General features: G+C 44.4%; 1 protein-coding gene across 1 annotated transcript; it reads left to right on the top strand.

The window, feature by feature from the left end:
* Positions 1-9,244: 9,244 nt before the first annotated feature.
* LOC311327548 (choline-phosphate cytidylyltransferase B-like) lies at positions 9,245-15,415 on the top strand (the record flags this gene model as incomplete). Its single annotated transcript, XM_084460629.1, has 8 exons — positions 9,245-9,295; positions 12,307-12,406; positions 12,696-12,812; positions 12,996-13,147; positions 13,690-13,768; positions 13,935-14,077; positions 14,769-14,957; positions 15,197-15,415. Exons 1-8 carry the CDS (start codon positions 9,257-9,259, stop codon positions 15,413-15,415), a joined length of 1,038 nt encoding a protein of 345 aa, XP_084316755.1. The 5' UTR covers positions 9,245-9,256.
* Positions 15,416-15,742: the final 327 nt, after the last annotated feature.

Raw genomic sequence — 15,742 nt, 5'->3', positions numbered from 1 at the left:
GTTTCACCAAGTAAAGGTGCCGTGTGAGGACCGTGATCTGTTACGGTTCCTCTGGTGGCCTGATGGAAACTGCAATCAAAACATGGTGGAATACAGAATGACTGTACACTTGTTTGGGGCAACATCATCTCCAAGTTGTTCGAACTTTGCCCTTAGGAGATGTGCTGAGGACAATGTGGCACAGTTCAGCCCTCAAGCCATAGACATCATTCAGAACAACTTCTACTGTCTTGCTTCAGTGGCTTCTGAAGAAGAGGCGATTGCTCTGTACCATGAGCTTCGAGCAATCTGCTCTAAAGGAGGCTTTCTACTCAACAAGTGGATAAGTAACAGCCGTCATGTGTTGGCTGCAATACCTGAAAAGGACAGAGCCAAAGAGGTGATGACCTTGGATTTGGATCATGACAGTCTTCCCATGGAGAGAGTGTTGGGAGTGCAATGGTGCATACAGTCTGACACTTTCAGGTTCAAGTTCGTCCTGAAGAACCAACCTTGCACAAGAAGGGGGATTCTGTCAACTGTCAGTTCCATTTATGATCCTCTTGGACTAGTGGCTCCAGTTGTCTTGACTGCAAAAAGGATCTTGCAGGATCTATGTCGGAAAAAGATTGGATGGGATGATGAAGTACCAGACAGCATCATACAGGAATGGATGAGTTGGATTGAAGACCTTCATCAACTAGAAGACTTCAAAGTTGACAGATGCTTCAAACCCACAAATTTTGGAACCATGACATCTGCACAACTGCATCACTTTGCTGATGCGTGTGAGGACGGGTATGGAACTGTCAGCTACCTGCTGCTACACAATGACAGTGACCAGGCACATTGTGCATTTGTGATGGGGAAAGCGAGAGTGGCTCCATTAAAGCCAGCCACTATTCCTCGCATGGAGTTGACCGCAGCTACCATGGCAAGCAGGATGGACACAGTGTTGAAGAAGGAGCTGCAGATGGAATTGGCAGACTCTGTGTTCTGGACCGACAGCACCTCTGTGCTAAAATACATCAACAACAAAACAACAAGGTTCCGAACATTTGTGGCGAACAGAGTTTCTGAGATTGCAAAGGTGTCACATGCACAGCAATGGAGATACGTCAACTCTGCTAACAATCCTGCGGACATGGCCTCTCGGGGCCTGACAGTCAAAGCCTTTCTGAAGAAAGAGATCTGGCCAGCTGGGCCTCCATTTCTGTACCAGCCTCAGGAGGTATGGCCTCAAAATCCAGATGGGTTGGAAGAGATTTTATTGGAGGACTCTGAAGTGAAGAGCATCAGGGTGCACGCTGCTCAGATGACATCAGAGGAAGTGGATCCAACAACCCGCTTGATCCATCATTTCTCATCCTGGACTCGTTTGAAAAGAGCAGTGGCATGGATGCTCAGATTCAAAGGACTGCTTCTGTCTCAGAGCAGGAAGAACAGACAAGCCGATCAACATGACCCTCAGAAAACTGACAGACTTGGACTTGGAGAACTCGCTCAAGCCGAAATAGAGATAGTCCGCTTCTGCCAGAAGAAGAGATTTGCAGACGAAATCTCATGTCTGAAAAAGGGGATGAATGTCAAGAAGAACAGTTACATTCATAAACTCAACCCCACTCTGGAGAATGATGTGCTAAGAGTTGGGGGACGTCTTAGCCGAGCAGCGATGCCGGAAGAAGCGAAGCATCCCGTCATACTCGCCAAAGATTTCCACATTTCTGATCTGATTCTCCAACATGTTCATCAGGACACTGGTCATGGTGGCTGGAACTATATGTTATCCAGATTACGCCAGAAGTACTGGATTCCTGGCGCCACTTTGTCGATCAGAAGGATCGTGTCAAAGTGCGTTGTTTGCCGGCGTATGAACGTTACTCCTGGGAAACAACTGATGGCCGATTTACCTGTGGACAGAGTTTTACCCGACGAACCACCTTTCACGTATGTTGGAGTCGATTACTTCGGACCCTTTGGAGTCAAACGTGGCAGGAGTGTTGTAAAGCGTTATGGTGTGATTTTCACATGCTTGACTGTGAGAGCAATTCACCTTGAGGTGGCATCCTCACTTGACACCGACTCATTTATCCATGCCCTCCGTCGTTTTACAGCCAGACGTGGTCAAGTAAAGGAGCTGAGATCTGACAATGGCACCAATTTCGTGGGAGCTCAGCGTGAGCTGAAGGAAGCCATTGAGGGCTGGAATCAGGATCAGATCCACAATGCACTGCTGCAGAAAGGAATACGCTGGATTTTTCATCCCCCTGCTGGCTCACACCATGGTGGTGTATGGGAGCGATTGATTAGGTCAGTGCGCAAGGTTCTTAATTCCACCTTTTAACCTGCAGAGTCTTGATGAGGAGGGTTTGCAAACAGTTTTTTGTGAAGCTGAAGCTATCCTCAATGGTCGACCAATCACCAAAGCCTCAACGTATTCTAATGACCTTGAAGCACTAACTCCGAACCATCTCCTGCTTCTCAAAGCTACACCATCATTGCCACCAGGTCTCTTCCAGAAGACGGACATGTATGCTTGCCGCAGATGTAGGCAGATACAGTATATGTCGGATGTATTCTGGAAAAGATGGATTAAGGAATATCTTCCACAAATGCAGGAGCGGCAGAAATGGTCTCAAACCAAACGCAACTTCACCCCAGGAGACATTGTGATCATCGTGGATGATTCAGCACCACGAAACTCCTGGCCTGTCGGGAAAGTTGTCGAGACCATCATGGACAGGAAAGGACTTGTGCGCATCCTACGGATCAAGACCAAGTTCGGATTTTTGAACAGACCCATCACCAAGGTGTGCCTTTTGCAAGAGGCAGAAGAACTTCCATGAAGACCCATACAGACTTCCTTTTGTTTATTTTGTCCTCTTTTTAGCACCATTGCCCCTTATTCACTACACTACAGACTTTGACTGATGGACAAAGAGTGATTCCATCGCTCAGACTCAGAAGACCATGTGCTAGTAACCTCTGGTCTTACTGATCTATCTCTATCTCTTTGCCCCTCTATCGCTCTTGTAAAGCATCTCTGGCTTTATGAAGAATGAAGATCTACACAACGTTAACCGTGTTATTACTGTTATACCAGTAGTTGATAGTTTGTTAGTGTGTATGTGTAATGGTAATTATTGTTATTACTGTCTGTAACACAATAATTAGGGGCCGGAATTGTAGGAGCCATAATGTTTATTTTGTTTGTGTATGTTTATATTTGGTTTATTGTTTATGAGCCTGCATAACTGCCTTTGTTTATTGTCTATTATTTTGTCATTGGGTTCCTCTAATTGTTGTGTGGGTGTGTCTACCTACAGGGTGTGGTTCTACCTACATAACTGGAGGGAGGGCCTAGAACAGGTAGACAGAGAGAGGGGGTTAGTTGGCTCGGGATATTTTCTGTTGACCGTCATATTTACGTTTTCATTCATTTCTTTCAGTTTAGTTTCATATTGTTCTCTTCCTCATAAGTTTAAGTGCTATTTAGTTTGATTTAATAAAACCTTAAATGTCATTTTGTCTGGACATGGATCTTTCAAACGAGTCAAACAGCAACGAGTCCATCTAAGCCTCTCAGCGACCCTATATTGTTTTGTTTAGAAGTCGCTACAATAACTATGCTGATTCGTACAATGTAAGTATCTAAGCTGTGTGACTTACAGTTTCTGAGGTATGACGATTTGTTTGGCAACCGCGCTCCCCATTGAAACGTATGGCGCTGCACTCTAGCTGCTAATTTTGTATTTTTACTCTTTTTCTAACTTGTTGCTATGCTTATAGTTTTAACAGCTCATACACATATTATACATCAAAACGTTCACACAACTGTGCTGATTCGTACAATGTAAGTATCTAAGATGTGTGACTTATCGTTTTCGCTGTATGATGATTTGTTCAGCAACTGCGCTCCCCATTGAAACGTACTGTATGGCGAGTGAGTCAGCAAATTTTGTGTGTTCTGTGCTTTGGTGCTGTAGATCTGTGCTGCTGCGCTGTGGTTGCTATGGTGACAGTTCACAGGAGAGAGCTTGAAGGTATCTTAAAGGTATTAGTCGTCATTGTCTACACCTTCATTAGTCTACTTGAATTCTAACCTTATTTGTATTGTAACACTACTTGAATTTTATAATCCTTCTTCTACTCAAGTAACAGTAGTAACTGTGGTAGGCTATTTATAGTAGTTTATAATATATTTTTTAATATTTATTATTATTGGTAGTGCTAACAGTATATTTGTAGTTATAATAGTAATAGCAATAGAGTTTATAGTAGTTATACTTACAATAGTTACTAGTTATAATAGTACTGGCAGTAGATGTTAAATACCCTAACTCTAACAATAAGGTTACTGTTAACCCTAATACTACTGTTAACCCTTACACCACTGCAGTGATGATCTGTTAATGTAGGCTAATCCTCTCAACAGGCATCCTTTATATAACAGTAGTAGCACTTACTTCAACTTCCATACCAACACTACAACTACTGTCGTTCCTTATATTCAAATACTTATTCATAATGGCATTCAGGCTGTAAACTAATATTGATACCTTTTATACCTATTATGAGCTATTGAGTTTATTAAAACTGTACAAGTCATGAGTAGTAGGCCATTTGTAGTAGTTTATAGTAGTTTAAAAAATATATATTTATAGATATATTTATTAGTATTAGTAGTGCTAACAGTTATAGTAGTTATATTTACATTATTTATATTTATTTCCCTGCCCGGTTTTGACCCAAGGGGGCAGAGTCTTGCCCCACAACACTATCCATGCCATGGACCCCACAACTCAGCCCCTGAGTGGGCTAGAGACATAATGTCTTCACCGGGTCGGTGGATGGAGATTGCCCGGTCTGTAGTACTAACAGTAGTTGTTACAACCAGCTGCAGCAGCTAGCCCACCTCACATTTTCTCCAGGAAATGTATTTTCTAGTTGGATTAGATTTTGGTATTCCAATGTCAAAGGTCAACTGAATGTTAACTGCAACTTGCATTGTTGGGCGGAGGCATTTATATTAAAACTTTATTTTTTGAACCTGCGCTGCCTGCCTGCTGCCTGCTTTTGGGTCCTTCCTCCACCTACAGTACCAGCCTTATACCCTAACAATGTCTCTACATTGACCTTGAATCCATGCTTGATCCACCCTTCCAATGGGATCAGGATATTCCTGCATATTTAGTATCAAAACTATCCTAATCTCCACCTTAGAATTTTGAAATACCCAAGACCAACATTTGATCAGGATTCTGGGTAGGATTGGGTTTACCAAATCCATATTCCAATTTAGGAGGATCAGGATCACATATCCTGTTAATAAATAATAATCATATCCTGATCATTCTGATCCAGATTGAATGTTTTGAAATACTGTGCCCTAGTGACTAGTCTATCAGCCCTTTATGTATAGTGACTATTCTGTTTTTTTAGGGATACATAAACACTTAAGCACTCACACAACCACTATAGGCCTACTCACTCCGCAGGGTTGGGCCAGCAACCCAGAACCCTATCTGTCGGAGATAACATACTCTTCTGTTAATTTTCGAATACATTTTGCAACAAAAAAGATAGGCCTACAAATTTCATAGCAATTAGAAAGGGGAAAAGGGGAATAGTGGCAGGAATACAGCATAGATAAGCACCAAGATTGAAGAACCCCAAAAAATTGTTCAATTTTATGTTTGAGCTGTGTTTTAGTTTCTCCTTTTGGCTGTATTGAGTGTTTATCTGTAGGTTAATACATAGTTTACCTTACTCTATTGATGGTTGGCTTCTTCACTGAAATAGTGATGACTGTACACTAGTGTATTGATTTAGACAAGCTATCTGTATAATATACACCAAATATAGTTATACCATTCAAAAGCATTTGGTTTCTTACTATACAGTAGTATACACTTTTCATGTTCTTCACTTCAGATAGCATAGCAGTACATATTAACATATTGTTAGATGCAAGAAATATGCTTACTCCCATTTGGAAGGGTAGTAATTGAAAATTCAGTTTTCTCCGATTTGAGGTAGGCCTACTGTGAAGACCTTTGGCCACATGCAACTTCTAGATAGAAAAGTCATCTTGGGCTTAAATTGAAGCTCATAGACTTGGGAAGTGAGGCAGTGACATGTATGTCTATGTTTTAGAATACCCAATGCACAATGTCATACTTGTATGACTATTTATGCTGTTGCAGTATTAATATTTGCATTTACATCATTTCACCAGAAACGTTTCCCCAAAGTTTTTTTTTGGGCCCCTGAGACCAAATGGACCCGAGTTGGGAGTGCTCGTTATCAACTTGTGAATGCCAAAGGTCTGGGCTAACAGGAAATAATAGTGAAAAAAATTTAGCAAAAAACATCCTGAGGGGTGGACCTGGCTCGTGGCCGACTATTGAAATCAGAGAGAGGGAGAGAAATTACCACTGCACTGCCCATCTCTGAAGTCGATAAGTAGGGCATGTTTCTGAACGTTGGTGTGTCCAGAGATGCTTTGACTGCAGAAAATGTGTTTTTCCCGATGAAACTTGTTTCTACAGCGACTTGGCGGGACTCTTTGGTGCTCATAAAAGATTTCTGTCCCAGATTGGAGGATGAAAGTGCGTCGGGCGTGCTGTCTCGCAAGGCAGGGGGGCCAGGGGCTATACAGCCCGCGAAACGTAACAATGCGTGACAGAGCACACAGATTGATTAATAAATTGGTAATAATATTTTCTGAAAACCAAAAGGTGTCATAGATAGATATTGATTAGTAGAATGATTCAGAAGTGGTTTGAGGTGTCTGTGCCCAGAATTGGCAAAGTTATTGATAAAAAACTTGATTGAATATCTGTCTGATTGATTAATAAATTGGTAATCAATATTTTCAGAAAACCAAAAGGTGTCATAGATAGATATTGATTAGTAGAATGATTCAGAAGTGGTTTGAGGTGTCTGTGCCCAGAATTGGAAAAGTTATTGATAAAAATCTGATCGAATATCTGTCTGATTGATTAATAAATTGGTAATCAATATTTTCAGAAAACCAAAAGGTGTCATAGATAGATATTGATTAGTAGAATAATTCAGAAGTGGTTTGAGGTGTCTGTGCCCAGAATTGGCAAAGTTATTGATCCTAATCATATTCAATATTGGTTTAATTGATTTTTAATAAATTGCTAATCAATAATTTAATAAAACCAAGAGCTGTCATAGATAGATATTGATTAGTAGAATAATTCTGAAAGGGTTTCAGGTGTCTGTGCCCAAAATTGGCAAAGTTATTGATCCGAGCCACATGAAATATTGGTTTTATTGATTTATTGATTTTTAATAAATTGGTAATCAATATTTTCAGAAAACCAAAAGGTGTCATAGATAGATATTGATTAGTAGAATAATTCAGAAGTGGTTTGAGGTGTCTTTGTCCAATATTGGCAGAGTTATTGATTTTTTTCCTGATTATAATTGTACTTTCTCCACGGTCCCTAAAATTCCGAATATGAATGTCTGACATAATGTCGGACGTGAAACCAACTTTACCTCGGTCTTGTATGTTCTCAAATAGCGCTGTCCATGTTTTGACAACTTGTATAGTCTTTAGATAGAGTTGTGTTCTTTATAAACCCAACAAGCTACCGCACACAATATCAAACGCTAAGGCTACCATAAAGTCTGCAGAAGGCCTAAATGGGTGAAAGAGCTGGCCATTGTTGGAGCACCTGTTGGGAGTAAGAAGGCAGTAAGTAAGAGTCTCGCCTATTATAGGCTATAATAGCCTACTGGAGCGATTATGACCATGGACGCCCTTTTAACATCCGATGTGTCACAAAGTCTAGTGACCTTGGTGGTGACACAATTGGCCATTTAGCCTACTTGCTGGATGCCAAACCAAGCAGACTCGGTGAAAACTAAGTGTCCACATTGTTCTTCCTCTCTCGGTGGGTGCTTTTCCAGACGCGTCGCTCTAGGCTACTGCATTCGCACACAGGGAATAGCGCGGAGTTACACTGTGTCTGTCACCGGACGGGCCTGTAAACGAGAAGAATATAGTCTATTTCTCGATTGATCGCCACCAGCCACACCTAAGGTTCGCCTGGGTACCAGACCATGGTCGGACAACGACGCAACAACAGACCACACGGCAATTGTGCAGGTGCACCTGGGCGTAGTAAGGTACGTAGGCCCACCGAGTAAGCATCCCAGGAAGTATTCTGTGTGTGAAGGTGTAAAACCTACTAATATTAATAAAACAGTAATTGATTTTATTTGTAAAGCACCATTGCCCAACACACATTGGACATTGTGGGTCTGTAAAACAAAGTAACAGGCGAACTGTTGTTGTTTAGGCCATTGTAAGGCAGTTTGGCAAAAAAGTATGAATGAATGTTATAATTCAATTTCAGTATTATAACAGTCTTACAGACTAAATACCAGCAGGTGAGAAACGAGTAGTGCTTAAACTGGCTTATTATGCGTACATAAACTAGCCTACATAACACACTGTCAACAGGCATAGTGCTTCTGACAGAGAGAAGGGTTAGACGGAGTAGAAACGGACAGAAGGTTAACGGGACAGTGCCTTCACGTGATGCCCCTACGAGGCTCCACTATCAAAGGATAATTATACTTTCAAAGTGTATAATTCTAACTCATCAGTGGGTATAGCCTACACATCGGTCTCTATATAAAAAAAGAGCCGTGGCTTCTTCAAACTCATTTCTGGTCCTTCATGACCCCTGATTGAGAAATGCCCTGGATGCGTGTCAACCAAACAGCTTTACTCAATCTTACTCTGATTCATGAAGGAAATAGGAAATAAAGGGGTCGAGTAAAGGAGGCTTACTCGGTCACTCTCTCTCACACTTCTCTCACTGATGGTGCTATAGGCTGCCCAGCCAATCCTAAGCCCTCATGCAAATGAGACAGTAGTAGCTGCGCTCTGATTGGACTCTGGCGCCAACCCCCCGCTGGAGCTCTCTCCTCTTTGTTGTCGCCATGGCGAGAGCTCTGAGGCGTTTGGCTGCTGGTCTTTGAGCGAAGCATCCCTCTGCCAAGGGGAGGAGGAGGAGGAGGGGGGAGGAGGGGAGGTACAACTGAGGGTAGAGTGGGCGGGGGCACGTGAGGAGGCGAAGGGGGAGGAGAAAGAGACAGAGAGTGAGCGAGAGGAAGAGAGAGGTAGGGAGAGAGAGACAGAAAGAGGAAGAGAGAGAGATAGGCATCGTCCCACTGATGCTGAGTCACAGGCAGGGGGACCAACGCCGTATCCCATGAGCCTCTGGGAAAAATGGAGGAGCTCGAGCATACTTGCCCCCAGCCGCGCACGGTAAGGGTTGTGTGTGCGTGGTCCTTTGTTGCTTTTGCGCGTGCATGTCTGTGAGTGTGTCTGAAGGAGACAAAAAGATCAGTTAGGAGACAGTCAGGTTGTGCTTGTGTGATGCTCTGAATGCTGAGTGGACAGTGTGTGTCAACAGGGGGGTGGGGGGCGGCAGTTTGTGTGTTTGGAAGAACTGCTATGGGCGTGTGTGTGTGTTTTTCTGAAAGGAGATCGGACGGTGCCTGATCTTGGCGGGCATGACATCATGGCACAGATATCCTTAAGAGAGGAGAGGACAATAGTGAAAGGATAAAGAGGGGCGATGCCAGCCTGTCTCTCTCCTCCTCTCCTCTACATCCTGTCATTCTCTCTCTCTCTCTCTCTCTTTCTCTCTCTATCCTCTTTCATGTCCATCTACCTTTCAACCATATATCACATATCTACATCCGTCTTCGCCTTCTTTTCTCCTCTCCTTTTTTCTCCTAACCTCCCCCCTCTCACTCTCTTCTTTCTCCTCCTCATCTTCCACCACCGGTTGTGTTGTTGTTGATGTTGTTGTTGATAGCTCCTTTCTAGTTGCCAGTGTGTCTCTCGCCCCCCCCACCCCCCACCCCCCACCCCCGATGATAATCCTTCTTACGCCAGATGTTCACAGTGCCAGAATGTTAAGGCACGCTTTACTGAGCATGCTCACTGCGGTCAACCCGATTGGCTGCTCGCCCCTGGTGTGTCTAACGTTGGCCCCTTCGTCTGGCCCGCCCCCTTCTCACCTTGCCCAGGGAGCCATTGGATTGGCCACCTTGCCGCGTCCTCTCCGTGCAGCTCCTCCACCCCCATCTGTTGTCATGGCGATATGAGCTCTCCTGGGGTTGCAAGAGTACAGCTGACCCTCCGACGGCTGTTGTCTTGTTGTCATGACATCCATCTTCACCGTTCTGTCCATCCCCTCTCCCTTAGCCTTGGACAGTATATACCTGGCTGGCTGGCTGGCTGGCTGTCTATCTGTCTATCTATCTATCTATCTATCTATCTATCTATCTATCTATCTATCTGTCTATCTGTCTATCTATCTATCTATCTATCTATCTATCTATCTATCTATCTATCTATCTATCTATTCATTCATTCATTCATTCATTCATTCATTCATTCATTCATTCAGTCTCCATGTAGAGCACCCAAACGTCATCTTCATGTGGGTTTATTGGTGGTTATGATGTGTGGTTGGTTGCTGTTTATCTAAATATATGAATGAGGAGTGGTAACACTGGCTTTTTTCTGGATGAAATGCCTTGAACTCCTTTTCTCAGCCTCTCCTCCCTTGTTATTTATTCATCCATTCCTCTCTCTCTCTCTCTCTCTCTCTTTCTCTCTGTCTCTCTCTGTGAATGAGGCTCAGGGAAACATTTCCATTAGTAGACAGATGGTGTGTCTGTTTCTGCTACTGACTCAGTCCTCTCAGGTCTCTCTGACTGGGAGTGGAGATGGAGATGACGGCTTTCCACTCTCCTCCTCCTCCTCCTCCATACTCTACCACCCAGAACTCTGTCTAACAGTGTTGGTTAATTAATTGTGCTAGTGTGAGGAACCTACAGGTTGGTGTGCAGTTAGTCTGACTCAACGAATGTAGGTTTTGGGGATAAGCCTTGTCATTTGTTTATTACTGCCCAATTAGTGGCGCCGATTCATGTGATCGGCCAATCCAGACTACGTGAAACAACAACAACAACAACGGCTCCGCCGAAGACTATTGTGATTGAAGGAACACAGCATTTTTTACCCCCTTACCCCCGAACGGTAATGAGTCCAGCCAGACCTTTCTACAGTGCTGGCACAGCATAAACAAAGTGTGGACATAGGTCTGGCTATGCGAGACTAGTGTGCAGTCAGTGTTACGGGTCATGGGTGGCACTAGTCCGCTGATGGAAGGGATGGAAGGGTTGAATGAGGGAGATGCACTGACAGGAACAGGACAGAACTATTCCTGAATCCATTTCCCATTCCTCTCCTCCTTCCTTCCCCCTGAGACACGTTAACTCCTCTAACGCCTGAGAGGCAGGATACATCAGTAACACACGCAGATGCCCAAATTTAGAAAGAAATGCTCAAAATACAACTATTTGATACCCAGACACGCACGCGCTCAGACACACACGCACGCGTGCACACACACACACACTCAACACACACACACAACCACACACAGATCAATAGCACTGAGTGCAGCGCCGTCTGTCACACAATCAATAGTTGTGATAAGGAATGACCATCCACACTGATCAATAATGGAATGGTCATTACTGTTACTGTGTCAGGGTGAGACAGAGAACACCCGGAGACAGACGTTCATGCTGTGAACCTTTTCTCCTCCTCCATCTCTCCATCCCTCTCTTTTCCCTGGACCACCCCTCTCCTTTCTCTGAATTCTAACCCTTATGGCATCTTCCCATTGATCTTTCACTTCTAACTCTAAAAACATCATCTCTGTATCTTCACTAAGATGTTCGTTTCTGGTTTGTGCAAATCCCGCCCCGATCATTAAAGTACCTACTGTACTACTACCACTACTACTACTACTACTACTACTGAGCCATTAGTACTAATACTATTACTACTGCTATTACTGCTACTACTACTAGTACTACTACCACTACCAATACTACTACTGCTACTACTACTACTACTGCTGTTACTGCTGCTGCTACTACTACTGAACCATTAGTACTAGTACTACTACTACTATTACTACTACTGCTACTGAACCATTAGTACTACTGTACTACTACTAGTGCTACTGATACTACTGCTGCTTCTTCTACTACTACTACCACCACTACCACTAGTACTACTAGTACTACTACAGTACTACTACTACTACTACTACTACTACCACTACTACTACTATACTACTATGTGGTTTCGTTTTAGAAAATGAGAGCAGTTGAAGTCATTAGGTGTTGTTGTTGTTTTAAGTTCATCAAGGTAACTTGACTCTCTCTCTCTCTCTCTCTCTCTCTCAGACTCTGACTGAGCCGGCCATCTTTGCTAAGGAGACCAGTTGTGAGTGTCAGGCTCCTCACGAGAGACTCACGATCGCCCAGGCCCGCAAAGGCACGCCAGGTACTCCTCCTCCTCCTCCGTCACCCTCTCCCCCTCCATCCTCTCCTCCTCTGTCACACTCTCCTCCTCTCCTCTCCATCCATCACCATCTATCTGTATCCTTTCTAGGATGCTATATTTGGGCGGGCTGTTTTTAAGGATATTTACTGCAATGTTACAATTTTATATTACTCATACCTAATCAATACATTCAGCCCTTGCCGTTATCCCTCATCCTTCTCCTGTGTGTGTGTGTGTGTGTGTGTGTGTGTGTGTGTGTGTGTGTGTGTGTGTGTGTGTGTGTGACCAGTGGATCGGCCAGTCAGGGTCTACGCAGATGGGATCTTTGACCTGTTCCACTCCGGCCACGCTCGAGCCCTCATGCAGGCCAAGAACCTCTTCCCCAACACCTACCTGATAGTGGGAGGTACAGTAGGAACTTTCACACGCGCACACGCACACGCGCACACGCACACGCACACACACACACACACACACACACACAAGCACAGGCACAGGCACACACAGAATAGATAGGTGTAGCTACCACAGAATTAACCCGTGTGTGTGTGTGTGTGTATGCTTGCTTGCGTGCGTGTGTGTGAGACAGTGTGCAGTGATGAGCTGACCCACAAGTACAAGGGATTCACTGTGATGACGGAGGAGGAGAGGTACGAGGCACTGAGACATTGTCGCTATGTCGACGAAGTGGTCCGAGACGCTCCATGGACGCTAACATCAGACTTCTTGGAAAAACACAAGGTGTGTGTGTGTGCGTGTGTGTGTGTGTGTGTGTGTGTGTGTGTGTGCGTGTGTGCGTGTGTGTACACAATGTACAAGGCTATTTTTGTTTATCTGTTTGTTATTTTAACCTGCAGCACAGAACTACATCTCCCATCACCACCCTCTTCTCTGTAGTTGTATCTGCAACTCCCTGGAAGATACAGTTTCAGCGTAGTGAGTGTGTGTGTGTTTGTGTGTCCATACATGTACAGTCTAGAGTGACTGCAATACTGCATACAGTACATTTTGCATGTGTTTCAGTGCTGTGGTGTGTGTAAATTGTATTTATATATTGCTACTCTTGCACTTTGGCTTTAGCGCTAGATTATACACTTAATCACTTGTTTAGACAAGAAATACACATGTGAGTTCTGGCAAGTACTGTAGTAGTACACTGACTACCTATGTTAAATTCAATTATTGTAATCTTATCTTGTCTTATTATTGTATCTCTTTGGATAAAAGCATCAACTAAATGACTGTAATGTAATATTCTGTCACTTTTCTTCACTATTTCTCAGATTGATTTTGTGGCTCATGACGATATCCCATACTCCTCAGCAGGAACTGAGGACGTCTACAAACACATCAAGGAGGCAGGTGAGTGTGTGTGTGTGTGTGTGTGTGTGTACAGTAAGCATTAGCTTGTTCATCCTCGGTGTGACGTGAAGCAAAATTTCTTCAGTACATTTGTATTCAAAACTGTGTATGTATTGTATCTGTGTGTGTGTGTGTGTGTGTGCGTGTGTGTGTGTGTGTGTAACAGGCATGTTCGTGCCCACCCAGCGGACAGAGGGCATCTCCACCTCTGATCTGATCACTCGTATCGTCCGGGACTACGACCTTTACGCCAGACGCAACTTGCAGCGTGGTTACACCGCCAAAGAGCTCAACGTCAGCTACATCAATGTAAGAACAACGTCCCAACAACGTTTCCTGATTACAGCTCAAACGTTGTCCATAATGCCCACAATTAATCTATTCATCATTGGATTCCTCTTTTATTGATCTCCCTATATTGACAACCATCGACTGTCTAATTAACATTACTGTTACATTCCCATGACGTTCAGGCAAAATGAAGTAGCTTACGCCAAAGGAATCTTGGGTCTACAGTGGCGCAGCAGTCTAGTACGATGTAGCTGCCCACCGGGGACCAGGGTTCAAATCCTGGTCTCGCCGGAGCCAAGTCTGTCCGGATCCCCATAGGGAGTGACACATTGGACAGCCTTTACCTGTGGGAGGTTAGTTTAACTTGGCTTGGGGACAACGTGCGCTGCGGGAACCTCATTCAGGTCGCAGACCAGCGCGACAGGTTCTCATTAGCTAGGCCGGGGATAACTGGACACTACTGTAGGTCGGGTGAATTGACTATCAAATTGAGAGAAAATGGGAACAAATCCCCCCAAAAAATGTTTTAGAAGAAGACAAAATAAATCTTACCTTCATACATCAAAGTACTTCTGGTACTTCTTCTGTCACATAAGCTGCTACTTCAGTTTGCATGATCTTGAATGCCCTGCACTCCTCATTTAGGCCACAGTCGTGCTCCCTTTCTTCATAACGTCCCTCCAACATTCCTTCAACGTTCCACACACAGGAGAAGAAGTACCGTCTTCAGAACCAAGTGGACCGCATGAAGGAGAAGGTGCGGACCGTGGAGGAGAAGAGCAAACACTTTGTCTATCGAGTGGAGGAGAAAAGCCACGACCTCATCCAGAAGTGGGAGGAGAAATCCCGTGAGTTCATCGGCAACTTCCTGGAACTGTTCGGCCCAGATGGAACATGGGTAATTCACGGTGGTCTTGTTAATTGTGGAAACATACATGTATCGTCTGTACTTCCCAGACACTTCGTACATGGCACTTTAATAGACTGTATGATCAGGTGTATCTTCCAGCACCAGTTCTAGTTTTTTGTTGACAGTTGTATTTTAATTCTCCCTCTCGTCCTCTCCACTCTCTCTGTCCCCTCCTGTCTCTCTCTACCCCCTCTCCTCTCCTCTCTCTCTCTCTCTCCACTCTGTAGAAGCAAGTGTTTCAGGAGCGGAGTGGACGGATGATCTCTTATGCCCTGTCATCCCCACACGGGTCGCCCACCAACAGCCCTCCCCGGCAGCTCTCCCCCTCACGCTCCCCGTCGCCCCCCCCCCGCTGGTACCACGCCCGACCCTCCCCGCCCACCTCCCCGAAAGGAGCCTCCGCCTCCTTCAGTAGCATGAGTGAAGGGGACGAGGACGAAAAGTAAAGTCCCAGACAGTGGAAAACACACACACACACACACACACACACACACACACACACTCACACACACACACACACACTCACTCACACACACACACACACACACACACACACACACACTCACACACACACACACACACACACACACACACCACACACACAACCTCTCTCACAGCCATACACATTACTTGAAAAGTGTTCTCACACAGATGTACACACATACACACACACACAGTGGCACACCCCCTTCCTCCTCCCACACCGGCAGCAATGACTGGAGCTGAAACTGTATTTTCCAGGGAGTTGCAGATACAACTACAGAGAAGAGGGT

The sequence above is a fragment of the Borostomias antarcticus genome (genome assembly GCF_949987555.1).
Source record: "Borostomias antarcticus genome assembly, chromosome: 2".
Classification (NCBI taxonomy): domain Eukaryota; kingdom Metazoa; phylum Chordata; class Actinopteri; order Stomiiformes; family Stomiidae; genus Borostomias; species Borostomias antarcticus.
Note: the sequence above shows the minus strand (reverse complement) of the source record. Positions and strands in the feature narration are given on the sequence as shown.